The sequence below is a fragment of the Tamandua tetradactyla genome, chromosome 6, assembly GCF_023851605.1.
Source record: "Tamandua tetradactyla isolate mTamTet1 chromosome 6, mTamTet1.pri, whole genome shotgun sequence".
NCBI lineage: Eukaryota > Metazoa > Chordata > Mammalia > Pilosa > Myrmecophagidae > Tamandua > Tamandua tetradactyla.
Window position 1 is genome coordinate 28,808,909 of NC_135332.1, and position 20,261 is coordinate 28,829,169.

General features: G+C 38.5%; 1 protein-coding gene across 2 annotated transcripts in view; it reads right to left on the minus strand.

The window, feature by feature from the left end:
• The window catches only part of MRPL45 (mitochondrial ribosomal protein L45), a 38,195-nt gene extending 26,461 nt beyond the window's left edge, over positions 1-11,734 (minus strand). For both annotated transcript variants that reach the window (XM_077164606.1, XM_077164607.1), the window contains exons 1-4: positions 11,601-11,734; positions 10,519-10,696; positions 9,990-10,107; positions 6,672-6,770 (exon numbers count right to left, since the gene is read on the minus strand). In XM_077164606.1, the coding sequence (XP_077020721.1) occupies positions 6,672-6,770; positions 9,990-10,107; positions 10,519-10,696; positions 11,601-11,666 (461 nt within the window). In that variant the 5' untranslated portion in view covers positions 11,667-11,734. The remainder of the gene's footprint in view (positions 1-6,671; positions 6,771-9,989; positions 10,108-10,518; positions 10,697-11,600) is intronic.
• Positions 11,735-20,261: the final 8,527 nt, after the last annotated feature.

Consider the following 20,261-nt stretch of genomic DNA (forward strand, 5'->3'; position numbering starts at 1 on the left):
TAAGATAGGATAAACTTATGAAGCATGTAATAACATGGATGGACCTAGAGAACATTATGCTGAGTGAGTCTAGCCAAAAACTAAAAGACAAATACTGTATGGTCCCAATGATGTGAATCGACATTCGAGAATAAACTTGGAATATGTCATTGGTAACAGAGTTCAGCAGGAGTTAGAAACAGGGTAAGATAATGGGTAATTGGAGCTGATGGGATACAGACTGTGCAATAGGACTAGATACAAAAACTCAAAAATGGACAGCACAATAATACCTAATTGTAAAGTAATCATGTTAAAACACTGAATGAAGCTGCATCCGAGCTATAGGTTTTGTTTTGTTTTGTTTTGTTCTTACTATTATTACTTTTATTTTTTTTTCTCTATATTAACATTCTATATCTTTTTTGGTTATATTGCTAGTTCTTCTAAACCGATGCAAATGTACTAAGAAACGATGATCATGCATCTATGTGATGTTAAGAATTACTGATTGCATATGTAGAATGGTATGATTTCTTAAAAAAAAAAAAAAGGTCAGCACAATACTACCTAATTGTAATGTAATTATGTTAAAACACTGAATGAAGCTGCATCTGAGCTATAGTTTTTTTTTTTCTTATATATTTTTGTACTTTTTATTTTTATTTTTATTTTCTCTCTATATTATCATTTTTTCTTTTTCTGTTTTCTTGCTATTTCTTTCTCTAAATCGATGCATATGTACTAAGAAATGATGACCATACACCTATGTGATGATATTAAGAATTACTTATTGCATATGTAGAATGGAATGATTTCTAAATGTTGTGTTAGTTAATTTTTTTTAATTAATTAAAAAAAAATGGACAGCACAATAATACCTAATTGTAAAGTAATCATGTTAAAACACTGAATGAAGCTGCATCCGAGCTATAGGTTTTTGTTTTGTTTTGTTTTGTTTTTTACTATTACTTTTATTTTTTTCTCTATATTAACATTCTATATCTTTTTCGGTTGTGTTGCTAGTTCTTCTAAACCGATGCAAATGTACTAAGAAACGATGATCATGCATCTATGTGATGATGTTAAGAATTACTGATTGCATATGTAGAATGGTATGATTTCTAAATGTTGGGTTAATTTCTTTTTTCCGTTAATTAATAAAAAAATAAAAAATAATAAATTAATTAATTAAAAATTAAAGAAAAAAAAAAAGATGTATTGGAGAGGCTGGAGGGAACTGCCTGAAAATGTAGAGCTGTGTTCCAGTAGCCATGTTTCTTGAAGATGATTATATAATGATATAGCTTTCACAATGTGACTGTGTGATTGTGAAAACCTTGTGTCTGATGCTCCTTTTATCTACCTTATCAACAGATGAGTAAAACATATGGAATAAAAATAAATAATAGGGGGAACAAATGTTAAAACAAATTTAGATTGAAATGCTAGTGATCAATGAAAGGGAGGGGTAAGGAGTATGTATGTAAGAATTTTTTTCCATTGTCTTTTTATTTTTTTTTCTGAATTGATGCACATGTTCTAAGAAATGATCGTGATGATGAATATGCAACTATGTGATGATATTGTGAATTATTGATTATATATGTAGAACGGAATGATCATAAGTTAAGATGTTTGTGTTTGTCTGCTGCTATATATATATTTTTTAATTAAAAAATTAAAAACAAAATAAAACTATAGTTCTTCAGAGAAAAGGCAGCTAACTTTCATCTGAGGTTCTGTCTTACACAGGAAGGCATAGGGTGATCTCTGTTGGCTTCTCTCCAGGCTTCTGGGTTCCAACAGTTTTCCCCAGGGTGCTTCCTTTCTGTATCTCCAAAGGCCTGGGCTGAGCTGTGAGGTGATGGTGCCCAGTTGTTCTGTTGCTGTGGACTTAAATCATCAACATATGAAATCCATCTAAGGCTGATTATATTTGCAATCAGATGAGATGAGGTATGCTAAGCTGCTTGGGCAGTGCTGCTTTGAGCGCTCTCATTTAAGCATACAACCAATTAAATCAAACGCCTTTCACTACAGCAGACACTCCCCCTAGCCAACCAGAGATGTAATCAGTAACAGATGAGCTGCACATGCCAAACAGCTCATGTCCACAGCAACAGAACTAGGTACTTTCACCTGGCCAAGCTGATACCTGAACCTAATCACCACATAGGGAAACTTCCCTTATCCCTCTCCCAGGCTTGGAGCAGAATTTATTTCACTTCCAGCACCAGGGGTAGTCTGTGACTCAGACTTAGCACCCAGAGAATTGTTTTCCATAATAACCATGATTGGTTCAGGAGGTGTAGTGGGAAAAAAAAAGTAAACAAGCTCAGGAGAGGCAATAGAACTTGTAGTGTTGCTGCTGGGAGACAAGCACACCTTCTTTCTTGCTAAACCCAAATCTGGGAGGCTGTAGCTATTGTCTACTAGATAGACATGGTAGCTATTGTTGCCAGCATGCGGAATCTGAGAATGAAGTCCACAGGGAAGAGGACAGATTCAGAAGCAGAGAGCCTGGATCCTGGTAATATTATTTGATCTGCACTCAAAACACCCAACATTTGCACTTTATGTGCACCTAAAATATCCAAACTACACAGAGTGAAAGATTCAAACTGCAGCAGTTAGGTTCAGGTGTCAATTTAGCCAGGCGATGGTGCCCAGTTGTTCTGTTCTGTTGCTGCGGACTTAAATCATCAGCATATGAAACTCATCTATGGCTGATTACATTTGCAGTTGTGTAAGCCGAGTGCCTTCTGCAATGAGTGAGGCTTAAAAGAAGAGTCAGAACAGAGAGCTCAGAGCTCAGACCCAGATATTTGGAGAGGAAAAAAGGAACTCCCCAGGGAAAGCTGTTTGAACTCGGAAGCTGAGGAAGGGCCAGCAGATGTTGTTGTGTACCTTCCCATGTGACAGAGGAACTCAGATGAAAGCTACCAACCTTTCATCTAAATTTGTAACTAAATAAATCCCCTTTATAAAAGTCAGCCCATTTCTGGTGACTGCATCTGGGCAGCATTAGCAAACTGAAACAAAGTGAATCTGACCTAGAAAGGAGAGAAACAAGGTAGAAAATAGAAGTTGACAGAAAACTTGAGATAGAAGCTGCTATACTGTAAATAATGAAATCTAGGACGAAGGGGCAGCACAATGTGTTAGTAACAGAGGTAACAGAGCAGCTGAAAGTTCAATTCTTACCAAGTCCAGTTGTTATTAAGAAATGTATTGAAGGAATATTTGGCACAAACAACTGAGGACTGCAAAGCACACACAGATGTAGCATAAAGTCATGCAGAAATTTGATTTATTCTTGGACTACACTCTTCACATGGACTAGGAAGTTCTTTCAAATCATTAAATATTCAGATGACCATCTCTTCTATTAAATTACAGTACGTATTCTAGGCCATTCAGGTCAAGTTTTTACTCCCTTTGAGAGTTTGCAACATCAGTTGATTGTCAGGCTTTTCAACATTTATCCCCTGGCTTCAAGCAAGCATCAGAAGTAATAAAGCTTGCAATCTTTCCAAGACTGAAAAATGAAAACTAACTACAAAATCATGATCTCAGAAAGAGAACTATAGAAATTATTCATGGGGGGGCAGGGGAGAGGTATATAAGTACAACACATGAATATGTATGGAAGATAAGATCATGGTTCAATGCCTATATCTTCTAAGACCAAAAAAAAACCTTATATAAAAGTATATTCCATCAAAAAGAGATGTGGAAATCCTCTATTGATAAATGTGATGTATCTGTATATACAATACAATATTATGTTATTTGTTAATAGAAAGATATTCACCATATATTATCAAAATGTTAAAATTTAAAAAAATAATAGATACTATGTAATTTTGTTTGTTAAAACCTAAAAATGTAGTGAATGCTGTCATAGATTGAATTATGTACCTGAATAAAGACATGTTCTTAATCTTAATTCATATTCTTATGGGTATGAACTCATTTGTAAATAGGACCCTTTGAAGATGTATTATCACTTAAGGTGTAGAAGCATTTATGAATAGGATCTTCTAAGATACTATTCAGGTGTGGCCAACTGAGTCAGCCTAGGCCTTAGTTCAAATTACTGGAGTGCTTTATGAGCAGAAGAAATCTGGACACAGAGAAAACACACAGAAGGAGCTGGAAGCCTGCAGAAACCAGAAGAGCAGAGAGAGATAGTCATGCAGCAGGAGACAGAGATGGAACCCAAGGAACCCTAAGGACTATAGCAAGCCAGCACCAGAACACTACAGACCTGGGAGAAAGCACGGCTTTGCCAATTCCTTCATTTCGGTCTTCTAGCCTTCCAACTATGAGCCATCCTTTTGGGTGGTATTTGTCATAGCAGACCAGGGAAACTACGACAGTGCCCCTGCTATACTACTTCTACTGGACCAGTGCACTCAAACTCCTGCTACTATAAAGGGTACCTGCTGATAACCTCACCACTATCCCTTTTCTCAGGAGAAAGGCACTTAGCCAAATAGGAACTGCCTTGCCCAGAAAGTTACAATGCCACCTCCCAGGAACATTCCACTTTCAGTGACTGATTTATACAGGGTAAAAATACCTCACCCCATAGTCTCAAATTCAGACCAACCTGTGATACAGTCCATGCTCCGAGTTCCCCAAGACACCAACAAAGTAAAACCTCAGCTGTTTCCCCAACATTCCTCAGCTGTTTCCCCTGTTCTTCTCTGCTCCCCTCACTTTCCTTGCCTTGGAGCACTTCAATTAATAGTGTGCATCTGACTCTCTTTCTCAGGCTTAGTTTCTAGGGAACTAGACCTAAGAGAGACATAAAATAAAATGTTAAAAAGTAATTCTGCATCAAGGGATTGAGAAAAACTTCTCCACCAAAAGGGGGAAGAGTAAAATGAGACTAAGTGTCAATGGCTGAGAGATTCCAAACAGAATCAAGAAGTTATCCTGGAGGTTATTCTTATGCATTAAGTAGATATCACCTTGTTATCCAAGATGTAATGGAGAGGCTGGAGGGAACTGCCTGAAAATGTAGAGCAGTGTTCCAGTAGCCATGTTTCTTGATGACGATTGTATAATGATATAGCTTTCACAATGTGAGCGTGTGATTGTGAAAACCTTGTGTCTGATGCTCCTTTTACCTACCTTGTCAACAAAGGAGTAGAACACACAGAATAAAAATAAATAATAGGGGGAACAAATGCTAAAATAAATTTAGTTTGAAATGCTAGTGATTAATGAAAGCGAGGGGTAAGGGGTATGGTATGTATAATCTTTTTTTTCTTTTCTGTGTTCATTTTATTTCTTTTTCTGTTGTCTTTTTATTTCTTTTTCTGAATTGATGCAAATGTTCTAAGAAATTATGAATATGTAAATTAAGTGATGATATTGTGAATTACTGATTATATATGTTGATGTTTTATTTGGTTTGTTTTTTTTTAAATTAATAAATAAATTTTTTTTAAAAAGTAATTCTGCAGGTACTGGGATCAGAGACAGGTTTCAGTTTCTTCACTGTGCTCTTTTCTAATTAAAATATAGTATTTGCATAGTAAAAATAAATTATATAACATTAAAAAAAGAATGCATGTTAAACATTTCAATGATAACCACTAAAAGAACAGAATTAGAGTGCATTCTTTCCAAACAAGTGAAGGGATTAAAAAAGGGAGAAGGAAATTTTATCAAGTCAACACATTAAAGGAGAAAAAGAAGCAAAGAGAAATGATAAACATAATAAAGAAAATAGTGGTAGAAAAAAACCAAATATACAAAAAACAATGTTGAACAATAAAAACAGTAGGTTTTTATATAAAGGATATATACAATGATACATTCGATGTATTTTTATAAAAATACATAAAACAATAACATATATTGTTTATAGATGCATATATGCAGTGAAAGTATAAAAAATATGCATGGAAATGACACCAGGATAGAGTCGTTATCTCTACGAAGGGAGAGCGATGAAGAAATGGGAGATGGGGCTTTAATTATCTCTAAAATGTTTTATTTCTTCCCCTCTGTCCCCAAACTAGGGATTTCTGAAGCAAATATGACAACTTGTACACATTTTTAATCTGGATGGTACTATTCTATGTATTTGAAATTATTTCATAATTTTTTTTTAAAGTTTAAATAAATAAAAGTGAAAAAGAAATAATTTATGAATTAGAAAGTTCAGGTTTTGATTCTATCTAAAGCCAAGTCACTGCCACAGCTCAAAAAAATGTCAGGAACAGTGCAAGAACTGATACTTTAGACCATTCCTGGTTCCTCGTGTGACTTTCTTCTCTCTCCAACAATCCTGACTTTTCCCTTGGTTGAACCAAGAAAAAGCTAAAAAATTTTAAAATAAACTTATTCAAATGAATTAAGGAAAGGGAAATGTATAGACACAAGACAAACACACAAAAAGGATCACGATGAATTAAGGGACCAGGTTTGATAAAAACAGCAGCCATTCCACCACACAGTCCCAATAGCTAGCTGGTGGTGAAGCTGTGACAGACCAAATGGTGAAAGCTCCCAAAAGCAGGGAGAGGAGAAAAGGACAGCTTTACTCACTAATTATTTCCCACAGAAAGTTTTCTGACTCTAGTACTCTCATCTGAAAAAAAAAGAAAAGAAAACTCTGCCCAAGAATAGCTGCTGCTAATAGAATGGGTACCAGATAGGGAGTCACTTACTTGTTTAGACAAAGGTGAGCTTCAATGAAGATATCCTTAGCTTTTTCAGCAAAGTCCTTTGGTTTAAAATTAGCATCATACTCTTTTATCTTCCGGAGTCTGTAAAATTAAGCATGATAATATTTCTGAAGGAGACGTCATAAAATTTTTATAACACTTTATATTATCCTCCATTTATATCTGTCCAGTTATTCAACAATTATTTTTTCAAAATGTCAAGTCCTGTAAATTTAATCATCTAAAACTCTCTCAAATCAACTATTCTAAATAAAGACCAAAGTTCTTCATAGTGAAATTTCAGAATTCCGGGGTCAAAGAAAATAACCTATAAGCATTAAGAAAGAAAAAAAGCTTTCATACAAAACATCAAGAGTCAGAATGACAATGGGCTTCTCAACAGCAACATTGAAAGTTAGAAAGATAATGAAGCAATGCTTTTAATTGGGGAAAAATTATTTCTAACCCACAATTCTATACCTGGGAACATTAGAAATCAAGAGAGAATAACAACTTTTTTAGACTTAGAAAATTTCAATTGTACTCTTTGTCAGGAATCTGCTGGGGAATGTGCTCCACTTAAACAAGGGAATAAGTAATGAAAGAGAAAGACATGGGATATAGGAAACAGGGAATACAACACAAAAGAGAAGCAAAAGGAATATTAGGATGATGGTAAAGATAGATCCTCTTGCTGGTGGGAATATAAAATGATACAGCCACTTTTTGGAAAACAGTCTGGCAGTTCCTCAAAAAGTTAATGAAATTACCATGTGATTCAGCAACTGCACTCCTAGATACATACCCCAAATAAATGAAAACCTATGTCCATACATGCACATGTATGTTCATAGCAGCATTATTCATAATAGCCCAAATGTGTAAACAATCCAAATGTCTCTCAACTGATGAATTCGTGGTACACAAAAATCTTATCTGGCAATAAAAAAATGAAGTACTGATGCATGCAACAATATAGATGAACACTGAAAACATTATGCTAAATGAAAGAAGCCAGTTACAAAGGACCACCTATCATATGATTCCATTTATATGAAATGTCCAAAACAGGTAAATGCATTAAGACAGAAAGTGCCTTAGTTGTTGCCTAGGGTTAGAGGGGGCTGGGGGAATGAGGTGTTAGAACTAGGGAGATTGACTGGGTGAAAGCTAAGAGGTATGGGGATTCTTGGGGGTGATGAAAATGCCCTACAATTTGTTATGGAGATTGTTGCACAAATCAGTGAATATATTTAACACCATTGACTTGTACACTTCAAATGGGTGAATTGTATGGTGGGTGAATTATATCTCAATAAAGCTGTTAACAAAAAAAAAAGGATGAAAAAAGCTGTTTTTTTTTTTAAATAGGATCAGAGAATGAGAAATATATGCATATATGAGGACATATGCCATATTTAGAGGGCTAAATTCTCATCTTCTAAAGTGAAAACTCAGTTAGTACCAATACAAATATGCTATTTAGTTCACATAGACAAATGCCAAAATAACCAGTTAAGAGTTGAGAGTAAGTGGCTCTAAGAAGAAGAAAAGGGGGCAATGGAAGAGAATAGTGGGGAGTGAAATATTTTATAAAAAGCTCTATATAACTATTTGACTCTGTATAACTCTGATACAATTAAATACTACCATACTACATTTTTAAAACCTACCTACTTCTCCCCTCCCTGGTCTAAACTACCATATTTTCCCTGAACTACTGCCAGAGCCTCACAACTCGTTCTCCCATATGCACCCTTGCCTTCTTTCCACACCAATCCACTCTCCACACTGTAGGCAGAGTAAATTTTGAAAGATCAAACCTTTATCAAGTCCTTTCTTCATTTAAACTGCCGTTTCCCAAAAGCTTTTGAATGAAGTTAGGGTGAGAAATTCCTTAGCATGGCCGTGCCTATTTCTGCAGCCTCATTTGGCTCCTCTCTTGCCCTCATTTCTCCAAACACACTGGCTTTATTTGTTTACCATTTACCATGTTCTTTACACTTCAGAGTCTCTCCTTGTACTGTCCTGTCTCCCTAGAATGCTCTTCCTCACAATATTCCTCTATGTGGTTAACTCCAAACTATCCATTAGGTCCCAGCTTTAAATGTCATTTCCTTAGGGACACCTTCCCTGACCTCTCAAATCAAGTCATGTTTCCTTGTCACATGCTCCCATGGAACCAGGACTTCATATACCCGTAAAATAATTATTTAATTGTGGGCAATTAGTATTTAATGACTTGTTTTTCTCTCCTAAATGATCACTTTGATGATAAAACCACGTGTTCTGTTCACTATTGTGGACTTGACCATCACAGAGTTCAAAGTCCAGAAGGAAATACATGAAAGGAAATAATTGCTTGCAGACTTGAAGATAAAAGTATACAATTACAATTATAGTAAAGGCAGCTCCAAAAGGAATCAGGGAAGGCTTAAAAGTAGACAAGATACTTGAACTGGGTCTTGAGGAATGAGATGGCATTGTCAGACAAAGGAAGGGGCATGTAAAAGCATGCACAGTACAATCAAAGAAATGCAATAAATTTGGAAATGTTGAAGTACTACGGTGAGAAAAAAAGGGACAGAATATGACAGTGGAGGGCAAGGCAAAGACAGGTTATGAGATGCCTTGAATGCAAAGAAATGTGGATTTTATTCTTCAGTCATTAGGGAGCCACAAAACAGTTCTAAGCAAGGAAGATAACATGACGAAATCTATATTTAAAGAAATAAATTATGGCCACATGAAGAATTAACATTGACTCAGTATTACTTGTGCACATAAACCTATACACAACTCTGAAGAAACTATGATTTAATCAGAGCTAAAATGAGAAATATGAAGTGTTTTTATCCCTTCAACTAAAAGAGAGAATAAAAAGAAAGTTCAGGGTTATGCTCCTTAACTAAGGTCCAGTTAACTCTCTACCACAAGTCTGACTTCTTGACCCTTCCTGGCTTTTCCTACCCTCTGAAATATAAACTCTAAGAGACTTCTTAAAGTAACAGGATCTAATAAATATGTTCTCATTTACTATTATTTTAAATTTTAAAATACGTGATCACGAAGGGTCCTATAAATTCCAAAATAAACTCCCTAACTAGCGTGACAAAAACTACCAATACAGGCTGACACACTAAGAATAAAAATGCCCACATTTCTTCACATCAAATACAGACTCTATTACAGAAGAAGAGCAATACTGTCAAGTTATCCGGGAAGTTATACCAAACTCAACCCAAAAGGTCTTTCTGGGATAAAGAAGCAACAAGAAACTCATTATTCTAATATGAACTCTCAGTTGTCCCAGACACCTACGAAAACTGTGATGCCACATTCTTCTTCAGTTGCTCAGTTCTCTGTTTCAGTCCTTCCTTTGAAAGAGATGACATACGAGCATCACCTTCAGGAGGAACATAGGCATCAAGAATACTAGCTGTAATGAGAGAAGGAGACAGTGAAGAAAGTTTTGAAAAGACTGAGAAAAAGTCACCTTGAGATATTATAATATTGGGAGGAATCCTGGATATAAAGTGTAAAGAAAGAGACTTGCATGCGGAGGGATACATGTTTCATTAGAAGTATGGAATAAAATAATTTAAGTCTCTCCTCAAAGCCTCACTTTTCACTTCCACAAAATGGGGAGATTTCATCCTTGTCTTGTTGGAATAGTGTATAAACAAGATCAAAGATGACCCATTAAATATATATAAGGTTAATCATTATTGAGACTGAACTGTTTTTGTGGTTAACTTAATGCTGTCAATTATATTCCAGTCATTCTACTTCCCAGAAGATCTCTGACAGAAGGGGATTGGGTGCGAGTCCCAGAAATACCATACCTCACCTGTACAGGCTAGATGTATGGGACGCTCCATACGTTCCTGAGGAATGACCAATCCTGCTTTCCGCATATGTTCTATAAACTCCTTTTCTGTTTTGTATTTGGATTCATAAACAGGGGGTGTAAAACGTTTTGCAGTTCTCACTGGAATTACAGCTGCAGACTGAGTCACCCGGGCTGGCTGGAAGGTGAGAAAAAGATTAAGTACAGATAACCTGGGGGGAAAGTCTATCTTGAACAAGCTCTAAGTAAAGCCTTATAGAAAGAATCAGTCAAAGAATGACTGAGGAACAATCATAAAGCCATTTATCAGAGGAAAAATACATTATTACCTAACTTACAGGTACCTCTTACTAGAAGCCAGTAAGCAACTTTTATTAACATTATTCAACATTTACTTAACGTCTTCCATGAACCCTTCTACATAACAGGACTTTCGCTAACTCCTAGGGATGAAAAGTTGATTAAAGTAAGGCTTCTGCTTTCAAAGAACTGTATTTAATGGGGAACTTAAATACGAACCCAAGACTGAAATAAACGGAAGGTTATTGTTTAAGCATTCTCTTCTTGACACCTTCTCCACATCTACTCAGATTATAATCTACTCATTCTATTGAGAGCCTCACGTTAATTTTATTCTGTCCTCTTTCCCTATTGACCATGAGCTCCTTAAAGTCCCAGGGGCGGAGAGCTTTTCTTTCTGATCATAAAGTTTGCTAAGACAGGGACAGTGACGATGTGGAAATCCCTCCTTTCTAGCTACTGTTCATTTAGCACCATATTCATGAAAATCAAGAAGCTAGCCCACCTTCCAAGCCATTACTTCGCTCCCTTCAGTAAACCCCCTGACAGGAAGAAACTCAATCCTCGCGTACTCGCTCACCATCTTGGGCCCGCCCAGGACTTCGTTACTCAGCCACTGAACTGAGAAACCAGGTCCCGTCTACCCCAAACTCTTTCCCAGCCTAAATCAGATCTGTAGTGTCCAAGAGCACCAATGACAACTACAAAACGATTATTTCCCTCTACTCACTCCGTCCCCTTTCTCCAGATCTTTGGGTCCTATCTGCTCAGTTCCTACCCACCTGGTGAGACCACCAGCACCAAACCCTGGGTAAGTAAAACAATCCCCGTGGCATAGGCGCTGCCATTTTGTTCACGCAAAGGCCGCTGGGATGGAAGCTGAGAGTGAAGCGCGTGAGAAAGGGAGAAGACGCATTGGGCGGGGCTAGCTCCGAGTGGAATTTTCCAGGGCGCGCGCCCTCTGCCGAAGTGTTTGCGCTGCGCGGACGCGCACGTGCGCGTGGGGGTTAGGGGCAGGGTCGAGGCCGGTTGCGCGTGCGCAAAAGGTAGCGTTGTGGTAGGATGAAAAGCACGGCTCTCACGCGCCCGGAACTTTTTTTTTCTAGCGCTCGGGCGAGGACTAGAGCACGAACTGCGCTTGCGCACGGAGCCCTTGCCCAGTTTGGGTTGCTGCATGTTTATGTTTGGAACATTGCTGCACCTTACTTTCGGTAAAGAATAAGATGTTTTCCTTCTGAAGTTGGAGAGCTCTGAGACAAGTGCTTTAATTCACTGCTTAGAGTAGGTCGAAGGTACTTAGATATCACATAAAGGGCGAGAATGAATAATTTGAGGGTTCTTTCTGACCTCGATATGTCAGGTAACCTTAAACCTGAGCCCTAGTTTTGCCATCTGTACCATGTGAAGGAAATTATTCCTTACTGTCCGTTAAGGGAGGTAATGAGGTCTATGTTTCCTGAAACAAAAGATACGTGAACTGATGAAAATCTTTTTTGTTTGCCATTTTGAGAACGATTCATAGGTTTAATATTGTCATCCAAAAATGGCTTATACTTAGAAGTTGTTTACCACGAACAGGCCTTTTTCCAAGCCTTTTACATTTATTAGCTCAATTCATTCTCACAGAAAACAAGAATAAAATTCCTGTTGTAGGTATGTAGTTGGGGCATAGGGAAATTAAGAATGTAATTTATCTAAGATCACACAGCAGAACTGGAATTCAAATTCCAAGAAATCAAACTCCAGAACCCAGGGAGGTAACCGCTATGCCGTACTGCCTCATATTCAGCTATTACACTGTTGAGATCATCATGGAAAATCTAATACTGTAATCATTACTGAATGGCAAATACTCTCAACACTTATTCCCTAGTTATTTTATTGTGCCAATTAGTGTTTAGTGAGCACACACTTAAAATATTTTGCAATGAAATGTTAGGCGCTATGGCCATACATAGAAGAGCTTAAAGGCTGCAATAGACTTGCCACAAAAAATCCAGGTAAAGTGCTAGTGGGAGAGAGACTACTTTTGGGCTTGGAGGTCATATGTTTTGCCTTAATTTTAATTATACCTTAAATTCTTCAAGGGTAAAATGTCCCCACAAGTCTTAGCTACAGCACTGAACTTATAGAATAACACAATAATAGTGAAATAAAATTAGGAGCCTTCTGTATGTATCAGTTAAAAATATATATTAAGGGTGCACGGGTGGTTCAATGGTAGAATGCTTGCCTTTCATGCGGGAGACCCGGGTTAGATTCCTGGACCATGCACTCCCTCCCCACCAAAAAAAGTTAAAAAAAATATATTAAGCATTAAAATGAGAAATATCTATTTCTTATCTACTCCTGTCTACCCACTCTACGCCCTAGAAAATGTAGCTTGAATTCTTTTTACTGGTCTCCCCACTGAAGTATTGAAACCCCACTCCATGGAGGAGTGATTATTGATTAATTCAGGACATTAACCCAGTCCATTTGGGATTATCTGCTCCATTGTTGAGTCATGTTGGCCTCATTCGGTAGCCAACACATCCCAGATCATCTCTGTCCACTCTCTGATCATTCAGGGAACGCAAAGTTGTTCCACAGCAGCCTGGATTTTAATAAGGGGAGTCAATACCATTTAATTTATACTGAGATGGATTATAAATTTTTTTATTAACTGCTCTTTTAGAAAATTCCTATTATTCTCCTACCTAATTAACTCCTGCTGAGAAAATAACCCTAGCAAGAATATTTCTTAATCTTACAACCCTAGCAGTTCATATTTCATGAAAGAAAAAAGCGAAGGATGATGTTCTAGTTTGCTAGGTGCAGGAATGCAATATATCAGGAACAGAATGGCTTTTAAAAAGGGAATTTAATAAGTTGCTAGTTTACAGTTCTAAGGCCGAGAAAATGTCCCAATTAAAACAAGTCTATAGAAATGTCCAATCTAAGGCATCCAGGGAAAGATACCTTGGTTCAAGAAGGCCGATGAAGTTCAGGGTTTCTCTCTCAAGTGAGAAGGCACATGGCGAACATAGTCAGGGCTTCTCTCTCAGCTGGAAGGGCACATGATGAACACGGCATCATCTGCCAGCTTTCTCTCCTGGTTTCCAGCTTCATGAAGCTCCCTGGGAGGCATTTTCCTTCATCTCCAAAGGTTGCTGGCTCATGGACTGTCTGCTTCATGGTGTTGCAGCATTCTCTGTTCTCTCCTAATCTCCCATTCTCCAAAATGTTTCCTCTTTTATAGAACTCCACTAAACCAATCAAGACCCACCCAAATGGGTGGAGACACATCCCCCCTAATCCAGTTTAACAACCACTCTTGTTGGTTTACATCTCTGGGGAGATGATCTAATTACAGATTCAAACATGCAGTATGAATAGGGATTATTCTGCCTTTACGAAATGGGATTTTGATTAAAACTGGCTTTTCTAGGGTCCATACATCCTTTCAAACCAGCACAGATGAAAAGATGTTTCCCTGGTGATATGAGAAAGCAGAAGGAACTTGTGCAATTAGAGGAAGGAATAAGGTGGTTAGGGGCTAAGCTTTATGAAGAACAGTTTTGCATGTAGTAGACACAATAGTATTTATTCAATGAATAGATGGGTAGAATCCCAGATGAAATTATAAGGCAGAGGGCAAAGTTAATTTCCCGTTTCTCCAAATACAAGGGGTTTCTGGAATCCTTTGTTGTGCTATTGAAACTTCCAAATGGATCCCAAAGGAAATGGGATTCCCTATAAGCAATGGGGCATATGCATGCCTTTTTTTTTCTCCCAGTAGAAAATGCCATCAAAGATTGGAACTTGTGAAATTCTACTTGAAAACCTACATTCTAGGGGAAGTACAGTTGATTTAGGCAATGAAAGTCCTTCTGGAGAATTGGGAGAATCCGATTCTAAGCAATATGATGCTTTGGAATGACACAAGTAGTTGGTTTGCCACGTGGTTATATTATACCTTCCTTCCTGGAAGTTGAGAGCATGGGGAGCAACAGAAGTGAATTATCCAAGATAAGGTAACATGGAAAAAACCAAGAATATTGACTTTCTAAGAAATGTTCTTGACTGATCTTTAGGTAACTATATTAGCAGACTTCTCTGTCACTCCAAGAGTTAACTATCCATGGCTCTTGCATAGTGGCTAAGAGTGCTATAGTGCCTGAGTTCACATCTTTGTTCCATTTCTTTTCCTCATCTATAGAAAGGGGGCAATTGGTACCTAACTCACAGAGTTGTTATTGACTCAGAAAATGAATTACTACCCATCTCCACTGGGGTTAGTTATGGCCACTTTTTCCAAGCTGTGTGATAACCCTGGAAAGGACGTATGAAACCTAGCAGAATCCTGGCGAGGACTGTTCTTTGTATTGAACCTCCTTTATCACGGAGTCCACCCCAGTGCAGTGTCCCTAAAGCAAGAAAGTGCCTAACCTCAATATGAACTGGAAGTCCTCAGGAAGCCTTTTATGTACCTGTTTCTCCTAGGGAGCAGTTCTCACCTCTGTTGAAATTAAGGCCATTAAAATACGAGTTGTTTCCAACCAAAAAGTGATTCATTATTACTGTCCTACATGACTTTCTTCTCCTAGCTGTTGTTCTTTCTCATCTATCCTTCCAGCCATCCCTGCTGCTGAAAGCCTTTTCCTTTACCTCTTACTGCCTGCTCCAGACTCCTTATTCTAGAGATATGCTCAGGAAGAGATATTGCTCATCCTGGCTCAGACACAAAAGAAACCCATGCATTCCACTGTTTAAGCTAATTCTAGAACTAATCCCTTGCCTTTCTTGCTCTACTTTTGTCGCAGATGGCTAAATCAAGCAATAATCCTAAAAGGGAATTTCAGGCTATTTGTGATTTCCCCTCTCCCTCCATACCATATTATGGAGGAAGGGCAAATCCCCTGAATAAGAGTAATCTTTTTCTAACCCACTTCCATTCTTACCTCTGCAGGGGAAGGGAGACAGAAATAAATGACATCTTAGTGCTGGGAACTTGGGGAAGAACTGCCAGGAGTGTCTGGAGGGCTCCAAGCATAGGGTTCCAGGAGTCTGGGGGTCTGTTCTCACATGCTGGGGTATGTACAGAAGGGCCTATGAACTTGAAAAGCAATGCCTAGAGTAGTACTGGCAATAATAGGCACTCAAAAATGTATTAAAAGAAAGAATAAAAAGTATATGGGGTATGGACAGATGAAGGCAAAAACAATTCCCTGGATATATCTACCACTCTTATGTCACCTGCGGTAGTTAGAGTCAGTTGTTAACTTGGCCAGGTGAATGTACCTAGTTTTGTTGCTGCGGACATGAGCCAATGGTATGTGAACCTCATCTGTTGCTGATTTTCATCTGCAGTCGGCTAGGAGGCATGTCTGCTGCAAGGAATGGCGTTTGACTTAATTGGCTGGTGCTTAAATGAGAGAGTGCAAGTAGCACAGCCCAAGCAGCTCAGCATACCTCATCTCAGCACTCGTAGCTCAGCCCAGGCCTTTGGAGATGCAGAAAGGAATCACCCTGGGGAAAGTTGTTGGAACCAAGGGGCCTGGAGAGAAGCCAGAAGAGACCATCCTGTGCCACATAAGAAAGAACCTCAGTGGAAAGTTAGCTGCCTTTCCCCTGAAGTACTAACAAAATAAATCCCCTTTTATTAAAAGCCAATCATCTCTGGTGTGTTGCATTCCAGCAGCTAGCAAACTAGAACATCACCCTTATATGTACACAAAGTTTTGGCTAAAATCAATCAACAACCCATAAGGAGGTGTGATACAGTAGTAAGAACTTTGGATTGGGAGGCAGGCGACCTGAGTCCTTGTCTCACCACTTTTGACGCTGACTTGCACTGTAGCTTTATAGAAGTCACTTCACATCTCTGATCACTAATTTTCCTCATTAATAAATAAAATCTCTCTCTAGTCCTAAAAGCCTACAGTCACATGTGATGCATATAGAAGTCCTATTACTGATATATAAAAGGTCTAAACTCATTTATGTCCTCAGAGTGACTCTCTTTTGAGGTCCCTTGTGAATCAAGTGCTTGGCACACATTTTTCCTAGCCTGTATTCCCTTCCTTTACTCCACCTGGACCCTGACATACAAACGTATATCTTCCAACTAACCATTCTTTAAGGATGCTTCCAGTGGCTGGGTGAGGGCTTCCTTCCTAACTTTGGGGTTGAAGCCAGAGAGGCTAAGTGAATGCGAGAAACTTCCACTAGAGGGTACCAAGGTTGCATTGAGATCTCAGTTTTCAGGGAAGCCTGTGCACACCCAACAATTCTAGGATTTTAAATACCTATGTAATTCAGAGATTTAGAGCACTCTGTTCATTGTCCATTACTTGGTCTGCTCCTGACTGCCAGTTGGAAGGCTTTAGAAGTCTCTACTACTTTGACATCATTTTGATTAGATGATTTCAAATCATAGGTAGCTTGGTATATTGGAATCTATGGGGACTTTGGCAACTGATATAGGCCTGGCTCCTCAACTTCCAAACTCTCGGAGCAAATTACTTAAATTCTGTAGGTCTTAGTGTCCTCCTCTGTATAATGGGGATAATAATACCTCCTCAAAAGTATCTGCAAAGTCCCCTTTGGGGAATGGTGAGAACGGGGAGAAATTCAACATCCCCAAGTTGAATTCTTGATATTCTCACAAGCAGTGTGGACAACCAAAGCTATAGGCTGAGCCCCCAGTCTTGGGGTTTGTTCATATGAAACTTAACCCCACAAAGGATAGGTCAAGCCTAGTTAAAATTAGGCCTGGGCGGGCCACGGTGGCTCAGCAGGCAAGGATAGTTGCCTGCCATGCCAGAGGACCCGGGTTCGATTCCCAGTGCCTGCCCATGTTAAAAAAAAAAAAATTAGGCCTAAGAGTCATCCCCAAGAGAGCCTCTTTTGTTGCTCAGATGTGGCCTCTCTCTCCAGCCAACACAACAGGCAAACTCACCACCCTCCCCGTCTACGTGGGACATGACTCCCAGGGGTGTAGACCTTCCTGGCAACATGGGACAGAAGTTCTAGAATGAGCTGACACTCAGCATCAAGGGATTGAGAAAAACCCTAGAATGAGCTGAGACTCAGCATCAATGAATTGAGAAAAACTTCTCGACCAAAAGAGGGAAGAGTGAAATGAGACAAAGTGGCAATGGCTGAGAGATTCCAAACAGAGTCGAGTGCTTATCCTGGAGGTTATTCTTACGCATTAAGTAAATATCACCTTGTAATTCAAGATGTAATGGAAATGTACTAAGAAATGATGAATATGCAACTATGTGATGATATTAAGAATTACTGATTATATATGTAGAATGGAATGATTTCTAAATGTTTTGTTTGTTAATTTTTTTAAATTAATAATAATAAAAAAGAGATGTAATGGAGAGGCTGGAGGGACCTGCCTGAAAATGTAGAGCTGTGTTTCAGTAGCCATGTTTCTTGTGATGATTGAATAATGATGTAGCTTTCACAATGTGACTGTGTGATTGTGAAAACCTTGTGTCTGATGCTCCTTTTATCTACCTTGTCAAGGGACAAGTAGAACATATGGAATAAAAATAAATAATGGGGGAACAAATGTTAAAATAAATTTAGTTTGAAATGCTAGTGATCAATGAAAGGGAGGGGGTAAGGGGTATGGTAAGTATAAATTTTTTTTTTCTGCTTTCATTTTATTTCTTTTTCTGAATAGATGCAAATGTTCCAAGAAATGATTATGATGATGAATATGCAACTATGTGATGACAATGTGAATTACTGATTATATATGTAGAACAGAATGATCAAAATATGAATGTTTGCATTTGCTTTGTGTTTTTTGGTATTTAAAAAAATAAAATAAAAAAAATTTTAAATACTTAACAAGTAAAAAAATAATAATACCTCCTCATAAGGCTCTTGTGAGCACTAAATGGATCATATATGGAAACGTAGTCTAAAATTGTTTTTGCACCAGAGGAGAGTTCTAAGAACTATACCACAAACAGGTAATGTTGTTGAGGAAAGAGAGGTGGATTTGCAGGAGCTGAGCACCTCCAACCAAAAATACATGTTTTCGCCATTTTTCTCTTGAGTCTTCCAAGTTGTAAGGCTACTGTCGCTTGGCACTCCTCAGCCTTTTCCCTCAATCCTGCTCTACCATCTATGCAAGTCAAGCCATGTCATTACTCTGCCCTTTTCTTATTAGGGTTTCCTTGGAGGTGAATTTAGTTGTGACTTCCTTCTCTTCCTCCTAGATGAAAAGTCTCTTTGTATTTTCCCTGTGTTTTCTAAAGTGCACAACTCCACCAAGCTTTGCTCTTCCCTTTTCTCTCATCCCTCCTACAGTCACTCCTGGGGTAGAATATGCTAGCTATTTCTGAGACTGGGAAAGGGAGAGGAACAGTGTGACCCGGGCTTGTGTGTCAGAAGACACATTACAGTTGTAGGGCAAACTAAGGTGAAACCTCAAACCAGAGGCCCCAGGGCAAGCAGCTGTGAGGCCCACCCCTGAGATCCTCTCTCATCTCTATCTCACCCCAGAGGTTTCCTGGCAAAAGTGGGAGAGGTTGGTATCAAGTACTTGAACCCTGACTCATTCTCTGACCTAGTTGGCTAGTACCCAGTTATCTCCCAACACTTTGGTAGCAACAGGACAGTGTCATCCCAGGACACAGAAGAGAATCAGAAGAGAACAAGAAAGCAGACCACCTATTTATATCATCCCATCTGACGATCCCAACACCAGACAAGCAGTGTACAGTCCTCATGGTTTTATATATCACCCAGGCGGGTACACTGGTTATGAAATGAGCAAAATCACCTACACTAAGGAGACTGGCTATTTTCCAGACTGCTTTATAAAAACAGTCATGCTAAATTTTCTCAAGAAACAATAAAATAATTATTTTGTTTTACGTGAGCAGGGGAAAGGACAGGGGGAGGAGGAGGGAAGGGACTAGAGAGAGTGCTGAGTCAGGAAGTGACCAGTCATTTACACACTGTGAGTCAGGGGCCTATCCTGGGACTTAACTCAGGTTTCCCAACCCCACCCCAAATTCCATTCCTCTTCCCTTCACCCAGTTACTTATAGACTACCGTAGTGTTAATACTAAGTTATAGTATTATAACTTTCTAAAGAGTTATAATAACCTCAAATTATTGAGGGTTCAGCAGGAAATCAATTGTATTACACTTCTGGGCTTCATATGTGTCCTGTGTAATATTTGACCCATGGAAAATGTGAGATAATTGTCTGTTGCTTCCCAGGCAGGTTGTTGGAAACACTCTAGAGTTGTCTAAGTTCAGAGAAGACCAAAGTAGTAGTTTTTGATCCTCTCTGAGGTCAGGTCTCAGAGAGAAGAGATTCCAGTTCCAAATCATTCATTGTTTCATGACACTAATATCTTTGGGGTGATGGAAAAGTTTTGGTAATGGATAGTAGTGAAGGTAGCACAACATTGTGAAAGTAA